This window comes from Rhodamnia argentea, chromosome 6 (genome assembly GCF_020921035.1).
Source record: "Rhodamnia argentea isolate NSW1041297 chromosome 6, ASM2092103v1, whole genome shotgun sequence".
NCBI lineage: Eukaryota > Viridiplantae > Streptophyta > Magnoliopsida > Myrtales > Myrtaceae > Rhodamnia > Rhodamnia argentea.
In genome coordinates, this window is record NC_063155.1 from 1,767,529 (window position 1) to 1,787,014 (window position 19,486).

The 19,486-nt window shown below is 38.6% G+C and overlaps 2 protein-coding genes and 1 long non-coding RNA gene across 3 annotated transcripts; 2 read left to right on the forward strand and 1 right to left on the reverse strand.

Annotated features, from left to right (window-relative positions):
* The first annotated feature begins 2,905 nt into the window (after positions 1-2,905).
* LOC115755972 (vesicle-associated membrane protein 724) lies at positions 2,906-8,237 on the forward strand. Its single transcript, XM_030695624.2, has 5 exons — positions 2,906-3,251; positions 5,157-5,298; positions 5,396-5,516; positions 7,711-7,773; positions 7,870-8,237. The coding sequence occupies exons 1-5, from the start codon at positions 3,062-3,064 to the stop codon at positions 8,017-8,019; spliced, it is 666 nt and encodes a 221-aa protein (XP_030551484.1). The 5' UTR covers positions 2,906-3,061; the 3' UTR covers positions 8,020-8,237.
* Positions 5,525-7,704, forward strand: LOC115755977. Its single transcript, XR_004017185.2, has 3 exons — positions 5,525-6,610; positions 7,187-7,330; positions 7,367-7,704. It is a non-coding gene; the product is annotated as an uncharacterized LOC115755977 (long non-coding RNA).
* A 9,223-nt stretch (positions 8,238-17,460) lies between the features above and the next one.
* On the reverse strand, positions 17,461-18,115 carry LOC115755974 (flowering-promoting factor 1-like protein 3). Its single transcript, XM_048280225.1, has one exon. The coding sequence runs from the start codon at positions 18,043-18,045 to the stop codon at positions 17,722-17,724; it is 324 nt and encodes a 107-aa protein (XP_048136182.1). The 5' UTR covers positions 18,046-18,115; the 3' UTR covers positions 17,461-17,721.
* Between the last annotated feature and the right edge of the window lie 1,371 nt (positions 18,116-19,486).

The following is a 19,486-nucleotide window of genomic DNA, read 5'->3' on the forward strand; positions in this document are numbered from 1 at the left end:
CTTTTCCCTATAATTCTATTATGTCTAAATTTGTAGTGAGGTATGTACTATCTTTTTTTTTTTTTTTATCAAGGGGAGATGCATATATTCATGCATTGCGATGTTAACATCAGCTCTAATCATCATCTCTCATAGCACGAAATATTTTGATGTATTATTGTTAATTTTACACCCCGTATAATAAGGGTATAATAATGTGACTGGCACTTTATACAGACGGATATTGTTTAACGTATTTTGACATGGGTTTATTCGTTATTATTAGTAAATTGCACATTACGCTATTTTGGAACATACAAAATGCGGCTGAAAGTTTAAACTTCCACTTTGCTAAAATAGATGTACACTAGAAATGCTTTCGGTACTCGTATAATATAACAATCAAGAAAGAAGAGTTTGAATACCATTAGTTTCATCAGGAATTTTATTTTATTTATTTAAGGTCAGGGAGAATTTACATAAATTTACGTCGATACCAACATTTGGAGTAATATATTAAATATAATCGACACGTGCAAAGCACAAACATATTGTCGACACTTTCATCTAGACGTAATAAGCGATAGACCTTTGTGGCTGACGAATTATTAAATTAATGCTACCGGTAAATATGGGCCTTGTGACACAGTCAAACAATATGGCCCATCATGTAATAATCACAAAGACTAATTTTTTTTTTTTGGTCGGAAAAAAGACTAATTTAAGTGTACGAGCACAAGACGAACGTCCTAACATTCCACGCCATTTAGAAAGAGCCGCTAAATTAAGTTCACTTTTAGGTTAAAGAAGTATGACCCGCTTACCAATAGTGGAGATCCATTCAGGAGATGTTTCAGCTTATGTTCCTATTAATGTAATTTTCATTACATAGCGACAAATATCCTTATTGGCCGATCTATTCAATACTAGTTTAACCAATCGAGTCACACGTATCTAACATATTTATATAGTTATACCTAACGATTTTCCATAAAATTGTGACGAAAGGTCTAACTTGTACATTTATCATCACAAAGAGAAACAAAAAGAACTCGTCCCATCGCATCACATCGATGGATTATAAATTCAATGTTACTTCTAAGCGATAGCAACCAAATCGAGAGATGCGTGTTGAACCACGTAACATTCGTCTTGACAAAGAAATTATCTGCGTGATTTGACAAAAGATGTATCACACAAAGACTAATTTTTTTTTTGTTGCTTGGAACAAAGACTAATTGAAGTGTGCGAGCACAAGACCAACGTCCTAACATTCCACGCCATTTAGAAAGAGCCGCTAAATTAAGTTCAATTTTAGGTAAAAGAAGTATGACCCGCTTACCAATAGTGGAGATCCATTTAGGAAATGTTTCAGCTTATGTTCCTACTAATGTAATTTTCATTACAGAGCGACAAATATCCTTATTGGCCGATTTATTCAATGCTAGTTTAACCAATCGAGTCACACGTATCTAACATATTTATATAGTTATACCTAACGATTTTCTATAAAATTGTGACGAAAGGTCTGACTTGTACATTTATCATCACATAGAAAATAAAAAAGAACTCGTCTCATCGCATCACATCGACGGATTATAAATTCAATGTTACTTCTAAGCAATAGCAATCAAATCGAGAGTTACGTATTGAATCATGTAAAGTTCATCTTGACAAAGAAATTATTTGCGTGATGTGACAAAAGATGTATCACCAGTATAAGTCCTATCAATTCCGGGTGGGTTTAATTATGCAAAAAAAAAAAAAAAAAAAAAAAATATATATATATATATATATATATATATATATATATCTACACCAACTTTTTGAAATGGTGAAACGTTATTATATTGCCCGGGGAAATGCTCGCCAACCTCGCAAGTAAAGATTCGAACATCCCTGTCCGCAAGAAAAAGACCAATTTTTTAATTTTCTAAATTGTCTTCGCGGTCAGGAGACGAGGCCGCAAAGTCGGAAAACACGACCAACTTGCGATTTGGCAAAAGCCGCCGAAAATTGCTTTTGGGTTGCACCAGACAAACAGACAACGATAAAGAAACACAGAGGAAATCACCTTTTTTTTTTTTTTTAAATTTATAATTGATATGCAATTAAAATATTATCCCATGAAGAGTCTCTGTCCCCACTTTGGCACGCCAATCTATCTCATTATTATTATTATTATTATTATTATACTTCAATCAATTATAGAAGCAGTGACCAGTTTCTTATTAGTTTATGTCCATTATATTTGGAATATCTCATGCTCATTGTAAAGATCAATTTCTCCTGTCGCCTAAAAGAGGAAAAAATAAAGATGTAAATATGAATGTATTGAATCCAATATATGAAAATCACTACATCTCTCGTGTTAAAATTATGTTTTTGCTGATTTCTACCAAATGGGATTTTACTCAATAAAAGGTTTACATGCATCGGAACTGATCGAGTTGCCGCGAAGATTCGCATAGTCGACGTAATATGAGAAAAGAAAATTTTTCCTACTTAAACAACATAAACATATATAATTAGGCCAAGAAAAAGTAATTATCGGTCTTTTTCGACTAATTATTCAAAGGACACATAATTTAAAACTAATTTTTTGGATTATTCCAAATCTTAAAATGTCGGGGAAAATCACATTTGCTTTTCTTTTACTAATAAATGAAATATTATATTCATAATCAAATCGAGTTAATTACAATAAAGTGTTTATGGAACATTACAAAAAGGATAGAGTTGTAATCCGTTTAGAAAAGATTTCTTTTTTTTTTTGGAAGATTTTGAGGGGGTTTGATGAAATTAATGATAGAATTGCTAGGAAAAAGCAAAGAATAAAAATGTATAAAAGTCACTCCAAAAAGGTTTATTTAAGCCAAAACCATAATCCCGAAAAGAAGATTTGTTCCTTCCTTCCAAAGGTCAGAAATAATCATGATGTGATAGTGGAACAAAAGAGCACAAAGTCTCAAGACAGACATAGAATCTCTCTCTCTCTCTCTCCCTCTCTTCCCCGGGTTGAAGTTGAAGATCTTGTGCTGGGTCGTCCGTGAACTCGGTTCTTGAGAGCTGAAGGAAGACGATGAGCGAGGAGTCGTTCATATACAGCTTCGTGGCGAGAGGGACGATGATACTGGCCGAGTACACGGAGTTCACCGGCAACTTCCCGGCCATAGCCGCTCAGTGCCTCCAGAAGCTTCCTTCTTCCAACAACAAGTTCACCTACTCCTGCGACCACCACACCTTCAATTTCCTCCTCGAAGATGGTTACGGTCAGTCGCCATTTGGGCACAACTCTCTCTCTGTCTCTCTCTCTCTCCATCCCGGTTTGAAGGCTGTTTCTCTTATTCGCTCTTTGCTGGGGGTGGTCGAACTGCTGGTGATTGTAGTTGGATCTTGAGTTTAGAGGTGATTGCTGACTTGGGTTTTCGTTCGTTTTGGAGCTATGGAGCTACAATTAGGTGAATTTGCGTGCCATGTAATTCTTTTTTTCCTTTTCCTTTTTGATTCTGTTTTTTGGATTCTGGGTTTGTGGGCGGTGGAATGAGCAAAGTGAAGGAAGATTTGGAATGTTTCTTTTTGCTGAACATTTGCGGAAAATGAAGGATGTCATTATTTTACGTGGATTCATGAGCTGGTAGATTATTTCCTGAAAAGGGTGTGGTGTTTGCTGAGTTGAACATGGGGTTTTTGTTTTACGGGGAACAAGAGTGTAAGTATTGATTGCCTTGGCTAAGAGGGTTGTTTCGTAATTTCTGAACTATAAAAGCACCATGTTGCCACTTCAGAATCTTTTGCTGAATAGCGAACCTGGTTGAGCTTTTACGCAATTGAAGTTTTGGTTGACTGTGGTAGAGGGGTACCTGGAGCCCCGGAAATTATCATCTCGATTCAGAAGATAGGGAAACTGGGGAAAATGGTTTCTATTTATTCAGCTCTTTTTACATTACGTCCTGACACAGTGTTTCAGATTCAGTACATTAGTTTCTGATTTGGTCCATGAAAAACTTTTATCTGCTAAGACATTGATCTTATGCCTGAGCAGTAAGATACAGTGTGCCTGCTCCATCTCTGTGCACATGCAGCTTGCTAGATGGTTGGCAAGCAGGGAACTAAGTACTAGCACTTTGCGCATTGGGATGGGGACTACCATTTGTGCTTGATCCATCTCTAGATCCTAATTTATCGGACTTGAACTGAAATTAATAGTAAGATTCAGTGTGCCTGCTTCATCTCTCGATCCTAACTTATAGGTGCCCTATCAAATTGGTCGTACCAACTTTTTCAGGAGTTTGTACTGCTCTCTGAGTGTTGGCACTTTATTTGATCAGGTTTCTGAGAATGTTTAGTAGTGGTCTAGTGATAACCAGATATAGGCTTTGCGCATTAGGATTTAGACTACCATGTGTTCTTCACACACCTTTGTGCCCGTATTTGGGGTATGTCGGGGAATGAGGATTTTCCGCAGATCTTGTTTCCATCAACCGCATTAATTTCCTGCTTTTAGGTAATTAAGTAAACCGTGTAAGAGAAGATTTAATGTGGTGATTTTACAACCAGGTAGAGTTACTTCCACTATTAGTCCTTTTTGGGAGCTTGGTCTACTCATTTCATAGTAAATGGGGCCAAATATTAGAAGAGCCAGGCTAATTATAGTGTGGAGACCAGTTCATCTTTAGTGCCCTCATTCGACGGAATGGTGGCAGCTAGCATGGTGGTTGATGGCCTTGTACATCATTGGAGTTGTATAAATTATGTGCTAGAAAGAGTACCTAGGATAACTTAGCATTGGTTGGTCTGTAACACCTCAAATCCCACAGTGAAATAACAGTTGTGAAATGATACATATGTGCCCCCTCCTGGGTGCTCATTAGAGTGTTCCTTTTGGGGGCTGACCCATTTTCTTCGAGGTTGGGTATTTCCTCTCTGTGAGTTCTTTTTTGTCCCTTTTGCATGGTGTCTAGTAAGTTCATTCTTAAGTTGTTGGCAATGGAGATGCAGTGGTTGTTTTTCTTTATCTATTTGTTTTGGTAAATTTAGCTATGTCATCTATTAGCAACTGATGCAATTTTGTCTTTCTGTTTTTAGAGTACATTACCTCATTGTCCTGTGATTTGCATAGAAAACTATTGATTTCTTTACCGGCTCACTGTCATGATTGTCTTTGCACTTTTCAGCTTATTGTGTGGTCGCCAAAGACTCGGTGGCCAAGCAAATCTCTATCGCATTTTTGGAGCGCGTAAAAGCAGACTTTAAGAAACGATATGGCGGCGGCAAAGCAGATACAGCTATTGCCAAAAGTCTCAATAAGGAGTTTGGGTATGGGTCACCATGAGACTGCTGCTAAATGATTTCTGATCCACCATCTAGTAAAGAGTTTCAGTGAAAAGTGATTGATTTAAGTTTCATTTTACAGGCCAATTATGAAGGAGCACATGAAGTACATTATTGAACACGCTGAAGAGATCGATAAGCTAATAAAAGTGAAGGCTCAAGTTTCAGAAGTTAAAAGTATAATGCTGGAGAATATTGACAAGGTATATGAAGGGTTCTTATTGTTCATAAGTCTATGTAGCTTTACACTGGGTATGAGATTCGTTTGCTGATAGTTTACACTCATATAAGTTTCTGCATTTGCTGCTTTTACACACTGCTAGGCTTTGGATTGCATTCATCTTCCTTCATATGCAAAAGGTTTTGGATGGAGAGTTTCTTTTGGCTATAAGTCTATATTTGTAAGCACAGATATACAGTGTCTATATAACCACGTAATATGTTTAGAGGGTGTTCTATATTGCTCAACTGTAGCAGCTATCTTTGAAACTGAAGCTTTTGTGAGGTGCTTGGGAAGCAATCGGCAGCTTATAGAAAGCTGCTCTACCCTGCTTTGAAGCACGTGTTGCCAACACTAGTGCTACAGCACATTACACAGCTACAAGATGCACAATTAAAGCACAGTTATACCTTGAGCAAGCAGATTCGTAGCGTGAAGTGGCCTGCATGCACGTACATGGTTTATTTAGCTTGGAAGGGCTGAAAACACCCCCCCCCCTCTCTCTCTCTCTCTCTCTCTCCCTTTCCGCATACATGGATCATGTGTGCAGTTCCCCAGTGGTATGCCCATCTATAATGTGGTAGTACACTTTTGCATTGTTGGTAAATTAATGTAAAGCATGGTAAATAAATATAAGTCCCCTGTTTTTACGATGATTACTTTGATTTCCAAACTGTGCGTGTGTATCCCATGTTTTAGGTAGGTGTACCCCCAGGGTGACATAAAAAAAGGTGGGCATGTATGTTGGACGAGGTTTCATTTAGAGTAGTAACACTGTGGCAGACAATTTATGGGGGGATATGCAGTCATTTTGAACTTTCTTTCCAGGATGATGTTTTTTGCTTTTTTCTCTTTTGACACAGTGATGTCAAACCCTCTAAGCTTTGTAATTACTGAATTCAAAGTTGCTCTCCCCAACTTAGGGTAGACAACTGAGTATCTCTCCTTGATCAAGAGGCACAAATGCTGGAGGTCAATTGAGAGAGTGAAGAAATGCTAAAGAATAGCATTGAGTAGTTGACTATATTAAGATTCAAACTCACTTATCTTTGCCATGTGTGCATATAAGTACTCTATGTAGGGGTGAGCGGTTCCGGGTTCCTTACAGGTTCCACCTGGAACATACCCGTCGGAACGCATTCCTCATTTTTTGGAACTTGGAACCTACCCGTCATACCTTGAAACTTGGAACCTACCCTGTTACAGGTTCTAGGGTCGGTTCCAGGATACCCGAAAACCTATCAATTTATTTTATTTTATTTTATTTTTTTATTTTTAGTTAAGCAAAATAAGAGTGAACACTACAACATCTAAGAGAAAGTAGAGATGGGTGGTTTTAGGTTCCGTACTGATTACATTTAGAACCTAAAATCAATCAATTTGAACACATTTATCATTTTTTATAACCTGAAACCTAAAAATTTGTTTGACTCCAAATTATACCCTCATTATCGGATACCATAGAACATTGTAGGATCATGTAAAAACATATACCAAGAAAAATATAAAAATTTATTTCATGATCTAGGGTCCAGGTTCTAGGTAGTGGAACCTGGAAGTTACCCTACATACCTTGGAACCTGGACCCGGACCCGATTCTACGGGTTCCGGTTCTAGGTTCTCGGTTCTACCTGGAACCATGCTCACCCCTAGCTCCATGTATTGGCCATATTGTAGAATATAAGCCACGGTTGTGGAGTCTATATCCCTTTTAAGTACAGTTGCTAGAGATGAGTTAAACTTGGCGTTTGGCTATTTATGCATCACTTGTGATCGTGACTAATCTGCTAGGCATAAGTCTGGATTGGATGTCTTCCAAACAGGAGGAGGAAGGTTGAATGTCTTCCATGTTTAGATATGTGACTTGGATAGTTTGTTACTGGTGGCGGACTCGTGAGACTTTAGAGCGTGGAATTTATAAGTTTGGGTGAGACTTTTGAATCCTATTCCAGAAACGGTCTTTACCCCTACGCAGAGTAGGATTTGCTTTCTGAAATGACAAATAATCATTCAGGCGGCATCCTTTTTCCTTGTTATATCACATTGTGTCCCAGTTTTTCAATTTATGGCTCAATTAGTTTAGTGTGTCCAGAATCTGATCAAATTATGTCTACTGGTTAAGCATTCCGTGTGAGGAGCCGTATTTTGTTCTTGTATTCTCATTGTGCGTTTTTCAGGCGATCGATAGAGGGGAGAACCTGACCATTCTAGCCGACAAAACAGAGAATCTGCGTGATCAGGTAAAGTGGCTTATATCATATCCCTAGTCCCTCAGATTTCCTTTTTATTAACCTTTGTTCTCTTGAAAATTGAATAAGCTTTGCCCCTAATACTAGGCTCAAGCATACAAGAAACAAGGGACGCAAATTCGGCGGAAGATGTGGTACCAGAACATGAAAATCAAGCTGGTCGTGTTTGGTATCTTATTATTTCTGATCCTTGTAATTTGGCTTTCCATTTGCCATGGGTTTGATTGCTCCAACTAGCATATTATCTTCACATATAGAAAGCTTCAGCTTCAATTAGAGAGAGAGAGAGAGAGAGAGAGAGAGAGGTCTTGTGCCTATTTTGGCAGAGAAATGCATCATCTGTTGTTACTTGGGACTAACATATGTGGTAATGTGCGCGTCATCATGTTTTTATGGCCTTTCTAGAGACTTGTACGAGTCATTTCTGTCTTTGTAAGATTCTTGCTTTAGGTTAAGGTCCGTTGCTTTGCTACCTTGCAAGTTTTTAACACCCTATATATCACACTAGTGTAGGACCCAAGAAACTCGAACCGTGAAGGAACAGATCCGTAGCATGTCATTTCTTTGGTTCTGTCTCTCTCGCGTAAGTCGAACCTTACCCGCATAGCACACAAAATAAGGATTGGACTTGTGATCGCCCCTGTCGAGGCAGGCCCTCCGTTACTCAAGTCTAATCACGTAATGAAAAAGTAGAGGAAAAGAATGAAGTTTTCGCGCTTTTTTATCCTTCGGGCCTTGTGGTCTCGAGCCTTGCTTGAACGGGGCTGATTTGCTGCCGGACCACGATTGCCATAATAGCAGTTGTGTTTTACATTTAGATTGAGCAAACTGGGAAAGTGTAAGCTTTTTGTACAGGATCTGTTCACTAATTATGCAAAGAGAAGGATAAAGCGACAATCTGTTGGAACGATAGTAAAACCAGGAGTGAACCAAGTCTCTAACAAAGTCCTATAGCATATGGCTCACCACGAGTATAACTTAGAGGAGGCTCTGCCTCCTAAATAATGAGAATCAATCTTAAAAAACTTGTATGATCACAAAAAGTAGAACTTTACTTAAAAAGAATGAAATGTCCATCTCCATGAGTTCTCTAAAAGCACTTGAGCAATCCCTTGGGGGTTGAAACTAAAGTTTGCTTATTTAGTTGTTTAGTTATAAGGACCACAAATAAATTATAAGTGACTCAAAGGGAAAATTGTCCAATCATTCCTAAATCTATTGCATGGATGCTCATTTAATCATAAACTTTTTCAATTTTGCAAATTTAGTGCTAATCCTTTGCGTTAAATTTTACTTTAGTCATTTCGATCAATTTTCGTCAGAAATGACCGATTTGGCGATGTGTCGCGCAGGACGGTTAACGATGATTGGACCGTCACATTAGCGATTTTTCGAGAAAATTGGCTAAAAGGACTATATTGGAATTTCGTTATAGAGTTTAAGATTAAATTAGCAAAATTGAAAACTTTAGGACTAAATTGATATCCATACGATCGGTGAAACTGGTTCGGTAAATTTTCCCAACTCAAACGAGCAATGCATGCGTAAAATCTCGACACTTGGTTCACCTCAACTACAACACACATGCGTGCACATTCTCTTAACAAGAAACATCGCTCATAAAAGAATCCTTTATAGAAATGGACTTCAACTTTCTTTCCCTCATCAAAATGGCTTTTCTTTTTAAATTTTGGATATTTATTTATTTATTTATTTATTTTGTAAATTGAGAAGCTCACACTTCGCCCTATATTTTACCAGAAACTCCTGAAACCTTTCAAAAGATATAAACATTGACACGTAAAATTTTACTTTTTGTACAAATTTTCTAAATTTGAATGGTATTTTTTTCATTTTACACTTTCGTAGAGAAAGTAAAATATACAAGTCAGAAATTGTATAGAAGTAGAGGCAAACAGCCCCTAAAGTTGACTCTTAGAAAACAATAGCAAGTTGTGAGTCCCGGTCCGCTTACTTACCCTGGCATTTATTCTCATGTTAGGTAATTGAAAAGTGTTTTGGGAGGACAATCTTTGACAAAAATACATAAGAAAAACATAATTATGCTTGCACCTCAAGTTCCGATGCTTCAATTTCCAAGTCATCTTCTGCTTTAGGCACCCAAAATCATGGCTCTCATAAAAGTACTCTAGAAAGCATACAACTACAAGCAAATGTAACATCAATAGACTTTATATACATTGTTTGGATAAAAAGAATTATATGGGTTAAAATTAGGGATAATGACATAAACAGTTCCTAAATTTTGACTCAATATGCAATATGGTCCATAAACTTTAAATTTATTCACTGTGATCTCTAAATTTTGGCCTAATAAGCAATGTCATCCTTAAACTTTTAATTTATTTAATGTGGCCCCTAGACTTTTGGCACATGTTCAATTGAGTCCACGAACCGTATGAAAATGTTGTCCATGAACTTGAATTAATGGAAGAATAAAATTGAATATTTTCATACTATCTATGGACTAAATTGAACAAGTACCACAAAGTTTGGGACAACACCGAACAAATAAAAATTCAAGAATGACATTGTATATTGGGCTAAAGTTCAAGGACCGCATTAAACATACGTAAAGTTCACGGACCGCATTGCGTAAAGTTCACGGACCGCATTGCACATTAGGTCAAAGTTAGGGATCATTTGTGTCCTTTACCCTTAAAATTATAAGCAAACACGGTTTAAGAAGGTAAACAAGCGAGTTAAACACAAAATGGGCTATACAGAAATGAAATTATTTGTTCTCTTTTCTTTCTTAGATTTGACACTAGGAAACATCCAACCCAAGTTATGGCTCTCTCGAAGCTAACGAGAAAGTTTTCCTTCGCCTTGAAGATTGCTCCAATATGGTGAAGATGATGTCGTTTTTTTCTCGAGCCCCATGAAGTTACGTTAGGCGCCGGAAAGAAGCATGCCTAAACACTAGAAAGTCGACATACATCCTTGGATATAACTTAAAAATTTGGAGAACTGAATAAATCTATACAGACGATCATTCCCTATAAAGGTGGGACAAGAAAGATAAAGAATTTAGCTTAAACTTCTCTCACCTTTATAGTTAAAATGGAGAAAGGAAAAAAGGATTGTGATGCCAGTCATGGAAATTCGTAAATTGATGGTCGGTCCGTTTAACACCGAACCAAAAAGCACTTTTAATTGTCTCATGAAACTTAGAAAGATAAGGAAAAATTCCCAATAAAAACATGAAATACTTTTTTTTTTTTTCAAATAAGAGCTTGAAGACGTGATGACAGTTTCAAATAAGGGCTTGACGCCGGCTGGTTAAGAGCTTTTCGTCCAAAACAATTTTGATTCTAAAAAAAAAAAAATTTTTTTTTTTCATTTCTCATTTTTTTCCTTTTCTATAGCTGGCAAGGGCCCAACGATCTTTGGTGGCGACCGGGCAAGGGCCTACAAGCCCTCGATGGCCATTGGGGAGGATCGCAGCCCTTGCCCATGCCCTTGCCGCATTAGGGCGAGGCCGCCCTCGCCTATGGCAGGTGCGAGTGGCCCTTGCTAGATTGGGCGAGGATGGCCCTCACCCAGCCCTCTCCGAGCATCACCGACCACTAGTGAAAAGAAAAGGAAAAAAAAAACAATATAAGAATTGAAAAAAATAAAAATGAAAATGCCATTGACCAACTTGAAGGTTATATCCTTCTTTGAGACTAACATAACCATTTCATGCCCTTATTTGAAATAAGATTCACTCTAGACTCTTATTTGAGAAAATAAGAGCACTTGAGGCATTTATTTTAAATTTTCCCAAAAGATAATTTAAGTTATCTTATAATTCAGAAGCATGAGTGTGAAAAGCAGGAGCACAGGCATGGAGACTCGGCTACCTGAAGGCACATTGGATACCTTGCAATTCACTTGAATTGGTTAAGTCGAGACTTTTGACCAATGCAAGCGGCGTTGACTTGGAGGAGTTTACACATAATTGGTGGAATTCAAATGGATAATCTCCAATTGCAAGCAAGAAATCCCCCAACATCGCCACCAATTGTGCCAACCCTTTTAAAGTTAGAAAATCGATATATGAATATGCGTATGGAAAAATCCAACTCCATATCTTTTTTTTTTTTCCTTACCAAAAAAAAAATGTCTGAAGTTAATGACCTGAAATGGAAATTGACTAGTGAGTTTGAGATGAAAGGCTTAGGTGCAACGCAAACGATATTCTATTTGAAGATATAAACGGATAGGTCTAAGGGGAGCGCTTCGGCTGTCACATGGTGGTGGTATTCGTAAATTGCCAAGGCGGTTTAGCATGCAAATTGTTAAACCGGCGAGTGCTCGCTAGTTGCGCCCTTCGGCTTTTAGCTGATCTTGCACCGCAGTAAGAGCAAGATAAGGCATATGGGACCCTTGTCCCTTATACTAGTTCTGCAGGTATTATTATGTATGTCATGATTTGCAATAGACCAGGTATTTTGCCTGTTGTTAGCAAGTAAATAAGTAACCTCGGAAAGGCACACTAGGAAACTGTGAAATGGATTTTGAGTTTTTTGAGAGGACAAGAGACATTGGTTCGACTTTTAGGAGGAGACGGACTTTTGAAAGGTGTACCAAGCTACATTGATTTAGGTTTTGCTAGAGATTTGGATGAACGGAGGTCCTTGACAGGTTATGTATTCAATTTGGGGGTTGTATACCAAGTAGAGTATATGGTGTTAACCAAGGCAATCAAGAAATCTATTGGCTAAGAGGTTTGCTAATCATGTGTAATTGCGGCAGGGGAAGATTGTTGGGACAATCATGATCCAATACATTTTACTAAAAGTCAAATGTATTACGAACAGACGAAACACTTTCATATCAAGCACTATTTTATTCGTGATATTGTATCACAAGAAACTATATCCATTGAAAAAGTGTGCTCAGCAAATAATCCAATAGACATGCTTATGAAGCCTATCCCTTTGACCAAGGTCCGATACTATTCGAATACGGTCAACTCCTGTAGCAGGAAAGGAGCCCACGGGTGCTCGAGTGAGACGGCGATCAATGAGGACAAAATTGGACTTCTCGCCAAAGTGGAGATTTATTAGTTATGGCTTGAAATTGTCCCATTCGATTTGGAATCAACACAAGCTCGGGATTTTAAGGACGATCGGAGTATTTGCAAGGGGCACGCAGACGTAGACAGGCGATTACATATGTAGAATGGTAGTCTGCATGGCATCTTGTCATCTCAAACTCATTGCAACAGGACTAATAACAGGAGAAACATTCTAACAATCTGGTTCATCCTATTTTCGATAAGCTTCGTTCTATTCATGACATTCCTCTCGAAAAGTTATGCAGAATCAACAAAAAAAATCACCCCAAAAAGTTGTCGGTGCAATGAGATGGGCACGCCAAAAACTTCGCCCTCTCAAACTCATTGTAATAAAATGAATAATAGGGGCTTAAATACACTATAAGTGCCAAAATTTGTGTACGACGCTCACTTTAGTGCCAAAACTTTCAAAACGAACACTTAAATGACAAATTTTTTGAAAAACGATCACTTCAATGCCAAAACTTTCAAAATGATCACTTAAGTGCCAAAATTTTTGAAAAATGCTCCCTTTAGTGCTAACTCCGGTGAGCCATGTCAGCTCAAATATTAATAAAAAATAGGCCATATCGGATTTTCAGTGAGTCACGCTAGTTCAAATCAGAGTTGGCCATGAAGTGAGCATTTTTTAAAAAAATTAGCACTTAAGTGATCGTTTTGAAAGTTTTGATACTAAAGTGAACGCCGTATACAAGTTTTGGCACTTACAGCGTACTTTAGTCGAATAATAAGAGATATGCTCTAACAATATGATTCCTACTATTTTCGAGAAGTTACGTGTTACGCTTGACATTCCTCTCGAAAAGTTACGAGAAATCAAAACAAAAATTGCCCAAAAAAGTTGTCGGAGAGATGATAGGCACGCTGAAAGTTTGCCCTCTCAAACTCATTGCAACATGATGAATAAGAGGGGAAAGGCTCTAACAGCACTGTTCCTCCTATTTTCCATGAGCTTCGTGGTGTCCATGACAGTACTCTAAAAACGTTATGCAAAGTCAACAAAAAAATCACCAAGCCACTAGGCAGGCGCTTGGCCAAGGAGTGGTCGGGATGCTAGATAGGGCCATGTAGCTATGCTCTTTTTAGCGTAGTAGCTGGGTGGCTGGGCCTATTTTAGCCGGCGTCTGGCTTCTGACGCAGCCTTAATTCATTATCGGAGCATATTTGTATCATAAACTTGTGACAATTCTAAAGAGTTTTTTAAAACTGTCATCCAAAAGAGATAAACGTGTGAGAATACTCCTTTTTTATGATGTTTCTTGTGGGTTCTAGTGCGTTTTAGGATTTGACAACACTTGAGTGTGAGCGTTTCGAGCGATTATTGTGATCATTTGCAAATAATAGTGAACCATCTCGCCCATCTCTCCCCATGGAGTACGCACAAATCCGTCGTGTCTAGATTTTTCTTTTTCTGTAATTTATTTCTTACTTGAATGGTTTCATTCGTTCACGATTCTATATTAGTCGTAACAGCCTCCGTCGATCTTGATGGCTCCTCAATGACTGTCGAGACTTTGGCATCATCTGTGTTCATTGCCACATAGGAGTCGCCGCTTCTAAATCTGGAGAGGTTGACACGTCCATGGAGGCATCTCCTCCAGAGACGGTGGCCCATCATTGGCGGAGAAGAAGCTCGACATTTCATCGACTCGCGATGAGCTCAATGCCAGAGATGATTCGACAGAGGGAGAGAGAGAGAGAGAGCGGGAGGGGAGAAGGGGGACAATACGAGGGGAACGTTGCTGGGGTAGTAGAGAAGGATTGTAAAAGCTATGCTTATCCAAATGGACTGGTGAGGCGCAACTCAAAAGAAGGATTGTAAAAGCCATGCTTATCCAAAGGGATGTTTATAAAGCAACTTAATTTTCTCTTTTTGGTATATATTGGCATGATAATGGATAATTGGTACGTTTCAAGCGTCTGTTAACATGGATGAAGTCAAACAAAAGTTCCCATAAATTAAGGAAGAAAAGAAAGGCATGCAAATAAAGTCATTTGGAAAAGTAGCCAAGGTACCTCCAATCTTGCATTCAGCTAAAGTTGCATCTCTCCAAAGTTAGTCGAAAAAGCAGTCAAACATCATTTGCATTTGATTAAGGAACTGTAGAGCTTCAAAGCCCCTTCCAATGCTGAACCAAGCAGGGGCCATACATTGAGCCCTCAATATGCCTACAAGGGGGTAAGCATGACAAGACAAAATTATTCGATCGATCGAGAGAGAGAGTATCTCTCGTGCCCCATTCTCCCTTGATGATAGGATATATATGAGAATCAAAAGATCAGAGATTCTTTGGTGTTCCTTTATGAAACCCCATTTGGAGGAGACTGACTAGTCACTAGCAGGTGAAAGAGCAAATGCATTGGCCATCACATGCCCATTCAAACTAGGAATGGGTCTCTGGGTCTCTGGTGTGAAGGAAAAAGAAAACACATTGAAACCCTAGGCAGACTGATTTATTCATGGGCATGTTCTGATAAGACTCTTCTCCATACTAATCCAACGCCATGTCATGTACGACGGTAGGTGGGGTTCTTCAATTCCTAACCGAGAGAAATCTAGGGTTTTTTTTATAAGTCTTATTCATACATGGAGTATGGACTCTAAGGTTACTTTTTGAGAGCTCTCTATGCCACAAAATGTTAAATTTTATTTAATCTTTGTGGGGCTTATTAATATTGATTTATTACCCAAAATGCCAATTTTTTTTAGGCTATATTTCTATATGTATAGTCCACAAAAGTTGGAAACAACCCTGAATTTCAGCAACTACTGGATCATTTTTATAAAAAAGGTCAATTATTTTCAAAAGTGGAATGGACTGGGGAATCACATTGATGAAGTCAACGATGATGTGCTGTCGTAGGCTGAGACGGTGACACACCGTTGATGCCAAGTTGGGTCAAGTTTATCTACGTAATAAGTACAGTTTATTACAAAGATATGCCTAATCTTGCTAATTTTTGGACTAAACTTAGTTCTTTAATTTTCCATATCACTTTTCTTGTTGGTTTTTTTAATAAGGATAGTAGTATAAAATTTACATGGTGTGATATGTGAAGTTGTATTCTCACAGAGATAATAGCTTTTCTAGGGCGCTTTTAAACTTCTCCGGACTGAAACTACACAGGTTAGGTCATCCTGAATCTTGTTATGGCATGAATGAATTTCTCATCGTAAGTCATCCAAAGTATAAGAAAATGGGAAAAAAATAAGTGACAATGTTCCCAAATATAGGGCGTTCCTACTTATCCTAAACTTCATGAAAATATTCACACACCTGCGTATGTATGGGAAATATAACAGGCTGATATTGTCCAAGAGTTTACTTTGACCGGAAGGTTTGGCACCTTGACATCGACTCTGTAGTATGTTCCGGGGGTTGTGCTGTTCATAATTTCTAAATTATAAGTAGCCGTGCTTGAATCATTCAATCCTTGATCCGCTCTTTCATTGTGGACTGTAGCAACCTTAACCTCCCCGGCGTCCGGGGATGACAATGTCCCTTAAGTTGATTTCATAGGCTGTCTTCCTATCGTCACCTAGTTCTTGCCGAGACTGTCAAAATTTCTTTATTATGCTAACCAAGTGCAGATTTTGATCTATCAAGATTTCGCCTATTGACATGTACTGAAAGCCTAAAAACGCCAACCAGACTAAACTGATAACAAATCGAAGTTCTTGACAGATGAGACTGAACCAACCACATGAATAGAGTATCTGTTCTTCCCTCATCAGATGAATCTATGCCCGGTAAGTCTGTGGTGCCGGTGGTGGCAAAATGCTCCTTGCCTCTTCTGGGCATATGATTAGCTCTTTCACACGTTCAGTGGCCTATTTTTCTAAAAATTATTCCACAGAGACATATAATTCTCATCAAGTACTTAGAATTTCTTTCCTTCAAAGACGGTGCATCAAGTCAGACTTCTTAAAAAGAATAAGTTCACTGTGATGTAGAGAGAGAGAGGCAGAACTCTCTCCACACAAGTCGGATAGACAGATGTGAATGGTTGGGAGGCAAATCCAACGTAGCAAGAAGAATTTGCATTTTTCATGCTGACCATCAAATCACGTCACTTCCTGCTGTCAAGGATGTTTTATGCGCCACTTAAGGTTCCATTTGTTTTGCGAAAAATGAGTAAATTAGAAATATTTTTTTTATAAAAACGATCGCTTACTAAAAATGAATAAAGGACAAATATTTTGATCATCTACGTAGATGTTTTGACACAAATTATTATTGGTAATGAGAATATTTCACATCGATTGATTATCTCAAGCGATACACACGGTCATTTTTAGGAAAGCTTTCTCTAAATCACTCATTTTTGTGCAAAACAAAATGAGTCTTACTATTGCCATGTCTTATACATGGACGCACATATGACTCCAAGAGGATTTCATCTTTATTTCTTTCTCTCCCCCTTTCAAACGATTTGCTCTCTATCACTTCCGAATGGCATTCTTCAGAGCTGCCACCCAGCCCGAATCTATATCATTGTTGTTCTAGTAACTTCCTTATGTTTGAAAGAAACCAAGAACTAAGAAGAAGAAGAAGAAGAAGAAGAAGAAGAAGAAGAAGAGAAGCTTTATCACACACAATTCATTGCCAGATAATCACAAAAACACAATTTACACAGAACCATGACGCACACCCACTAACTCAGCCAAGTTCTTCTCTATCCTAAGCAGTAACCCTCCCCTTTTGCAAAATCCCCACCAAGGACCGCTCAAAGAGCGATCTTTTTAGAGCAAACGAAGACAACAATAGACCCCGAGCGAGACTAACTTCTATAGACCCAAGGAATCATGCGACGCTGCTCCGACCCCCGGCCATGGCCAGGGTGGATGTGAGTCACACGTCCCGGACTTCAAAAATGTTGCGGTTCTTGACGACGATGTCGTACATGTGCATGGGCTTGAACTTGTTGAAGTCCTTGGGGAGCGAGATGAGGTGGACGGTGGACCTCTTGTGGAACTGGAGGAGCTCCGGGTCGTCGTAGTACCTCTCCCAACCGAGCGAGGACAGCTTCCTCTCGAGGTCAGCATACGACGTGATCGCCTCGTTCGTCGGGGTGTGGACCAGCACCTTCCGCCGCCCGATGCCGCCGGACACCTCGCCCCCCGGGTTCTCCACAAGCCGGACGACCCCGTTCTTGAACACCCAAACCCCGGACATCTTTATGAATGTGAGACTAGGAAAACAGGGCGTGTTTGTGTGAGATTGGTTGATTGAGCTAGCTCTTTGGGGAGATGGCGAGTGATTGTGGCTTTGGTGGGGCATATATATAGGCAAGGGACGTGATGCAGAGAAAGTATATATTATCAGCTTATAATGATAAGGACTTAGCTAGCATGACAGTTTTTGTGTGATTGTGAGAAAAACAGTACGTTGTGGATCACAAATTCTTGAATGAGTGGATCCTACAACGATTTTTAATTATTTATTATTTAATTTTTTGTGACTCAAAACAGACTGTTATTTTTACGGTATATTAAAAATCCTTATATAGTCATTTCTCTAATGATAATTGTTGAGTTGGTAAATACATGTTAAGTGCCTTGTTTGGGTGTGGGTTCGGAGTTCCACTCACCAGGGGAATTTTATAGTCAAAGGATACATCCTGGGTCAGGGAGTTTGGGGACACACTTTGCCATCTTAGATGGGCGTGATCGGATTGAGAAGAATCCCATCTTTCTTTTTCCTAAGCCATAGAACCCACAATGAGAATCTTTGTTTGGAGGTGGAAAAAAAAAGATTGAGACTCATTCTAGAAGAGGACAACCAAAGAAAGTGACTTTGTTTGTTTGTGTGTTAGGTTTATGTAAGGAAAAAGACACTACTGTATCATAACTTTGGTGCGATTTCACTTTGGTGTCATAATATTTCATGCGATAATTTAAGCACAAGAAAATCACATGTGACATTACTTTAGAATAATCGCCTGACGTGTCTCAATGGAGACATTAAGATATAAATCAAATGACGTCGTTTGGCAACACAAATTTACCTGGCATTGAGAAATTAGGTTTAATTTGCTACATAAACGAAACCCTAAACCCAAAATCTCTCCCGAAAACAGGAGATTACGTATGAACCTATTTTCTTTTCAAAAACCCTATTCACAAATTCTAATTTCAATCCGGACGGATTGTTTAGCGGCGAGGCGGCCATCTTCCCGCGGCTAGTGAGGCATTGGTGAAATCGAACATGAGCCTTGTTGGAAGGTTCAACGTCGAGGCTGGTTGTGGGGAGAGAAATGGTGTGCACCGCCGACTAGAGAGATAGGGTTAGGGTTTGGATTGCAACCTAATTTAGTTTCAAATCCCCAAATTGGGCAAGAAAGGGCTTACATGTCGTTGGTTTGAAACATTTTCGATGTCAGCATCTCTTTGGCTAGCCACATTGGATGATTTATTTTTATGTAATGTCAAGTAAGAAATTTCATATAGAGAAATCGTCAATGAAATCTAAAATTACGGCATTTAAGTGATTAAAAGGGGAAATTACCAAAAAAGTCATAAACCTATTGCATTTATGTCAACTCAGTCCTAAACCTTTCAATTATGCTAATGCAATCCTAAACCTTTTGAAATTTTGTCAATTTAGTTTTTCCATT

Excerpts from the sequence above, each read along its gene's own strand:
- LOC115755972 (XM_030695624.2), top strand. The coding sequence starts at position 3,062 with ATGAGCGAGGAGTCGTTCATATACAGCTTCGTGGCGAGAGGGACGATG. Across the intron at positions 3,252-5,156 it reads CCTCCTCGAAGATGGTTACG|CTTATTGTGTGGTCGCCAAA; the intron begins GTCAGTCGCCAT and ends TGCACTTTTCAG. Across the intron at positions 7,774-7,869 it reads CAGAGAATCTGCGTGATCAG|GCTCAAGCATACAAGAAACA; the intron begins GTAAAGTGGCTT and ends CCCTAATACTAG.
- LOC115755974 (XM_048280225.1), bottom strand. The coding sequence starts at position 18,045 with ATGTCCGGGGTTTGGGTGTTCAAGAACGGGGTCGTCCGGCTTGTGGAG.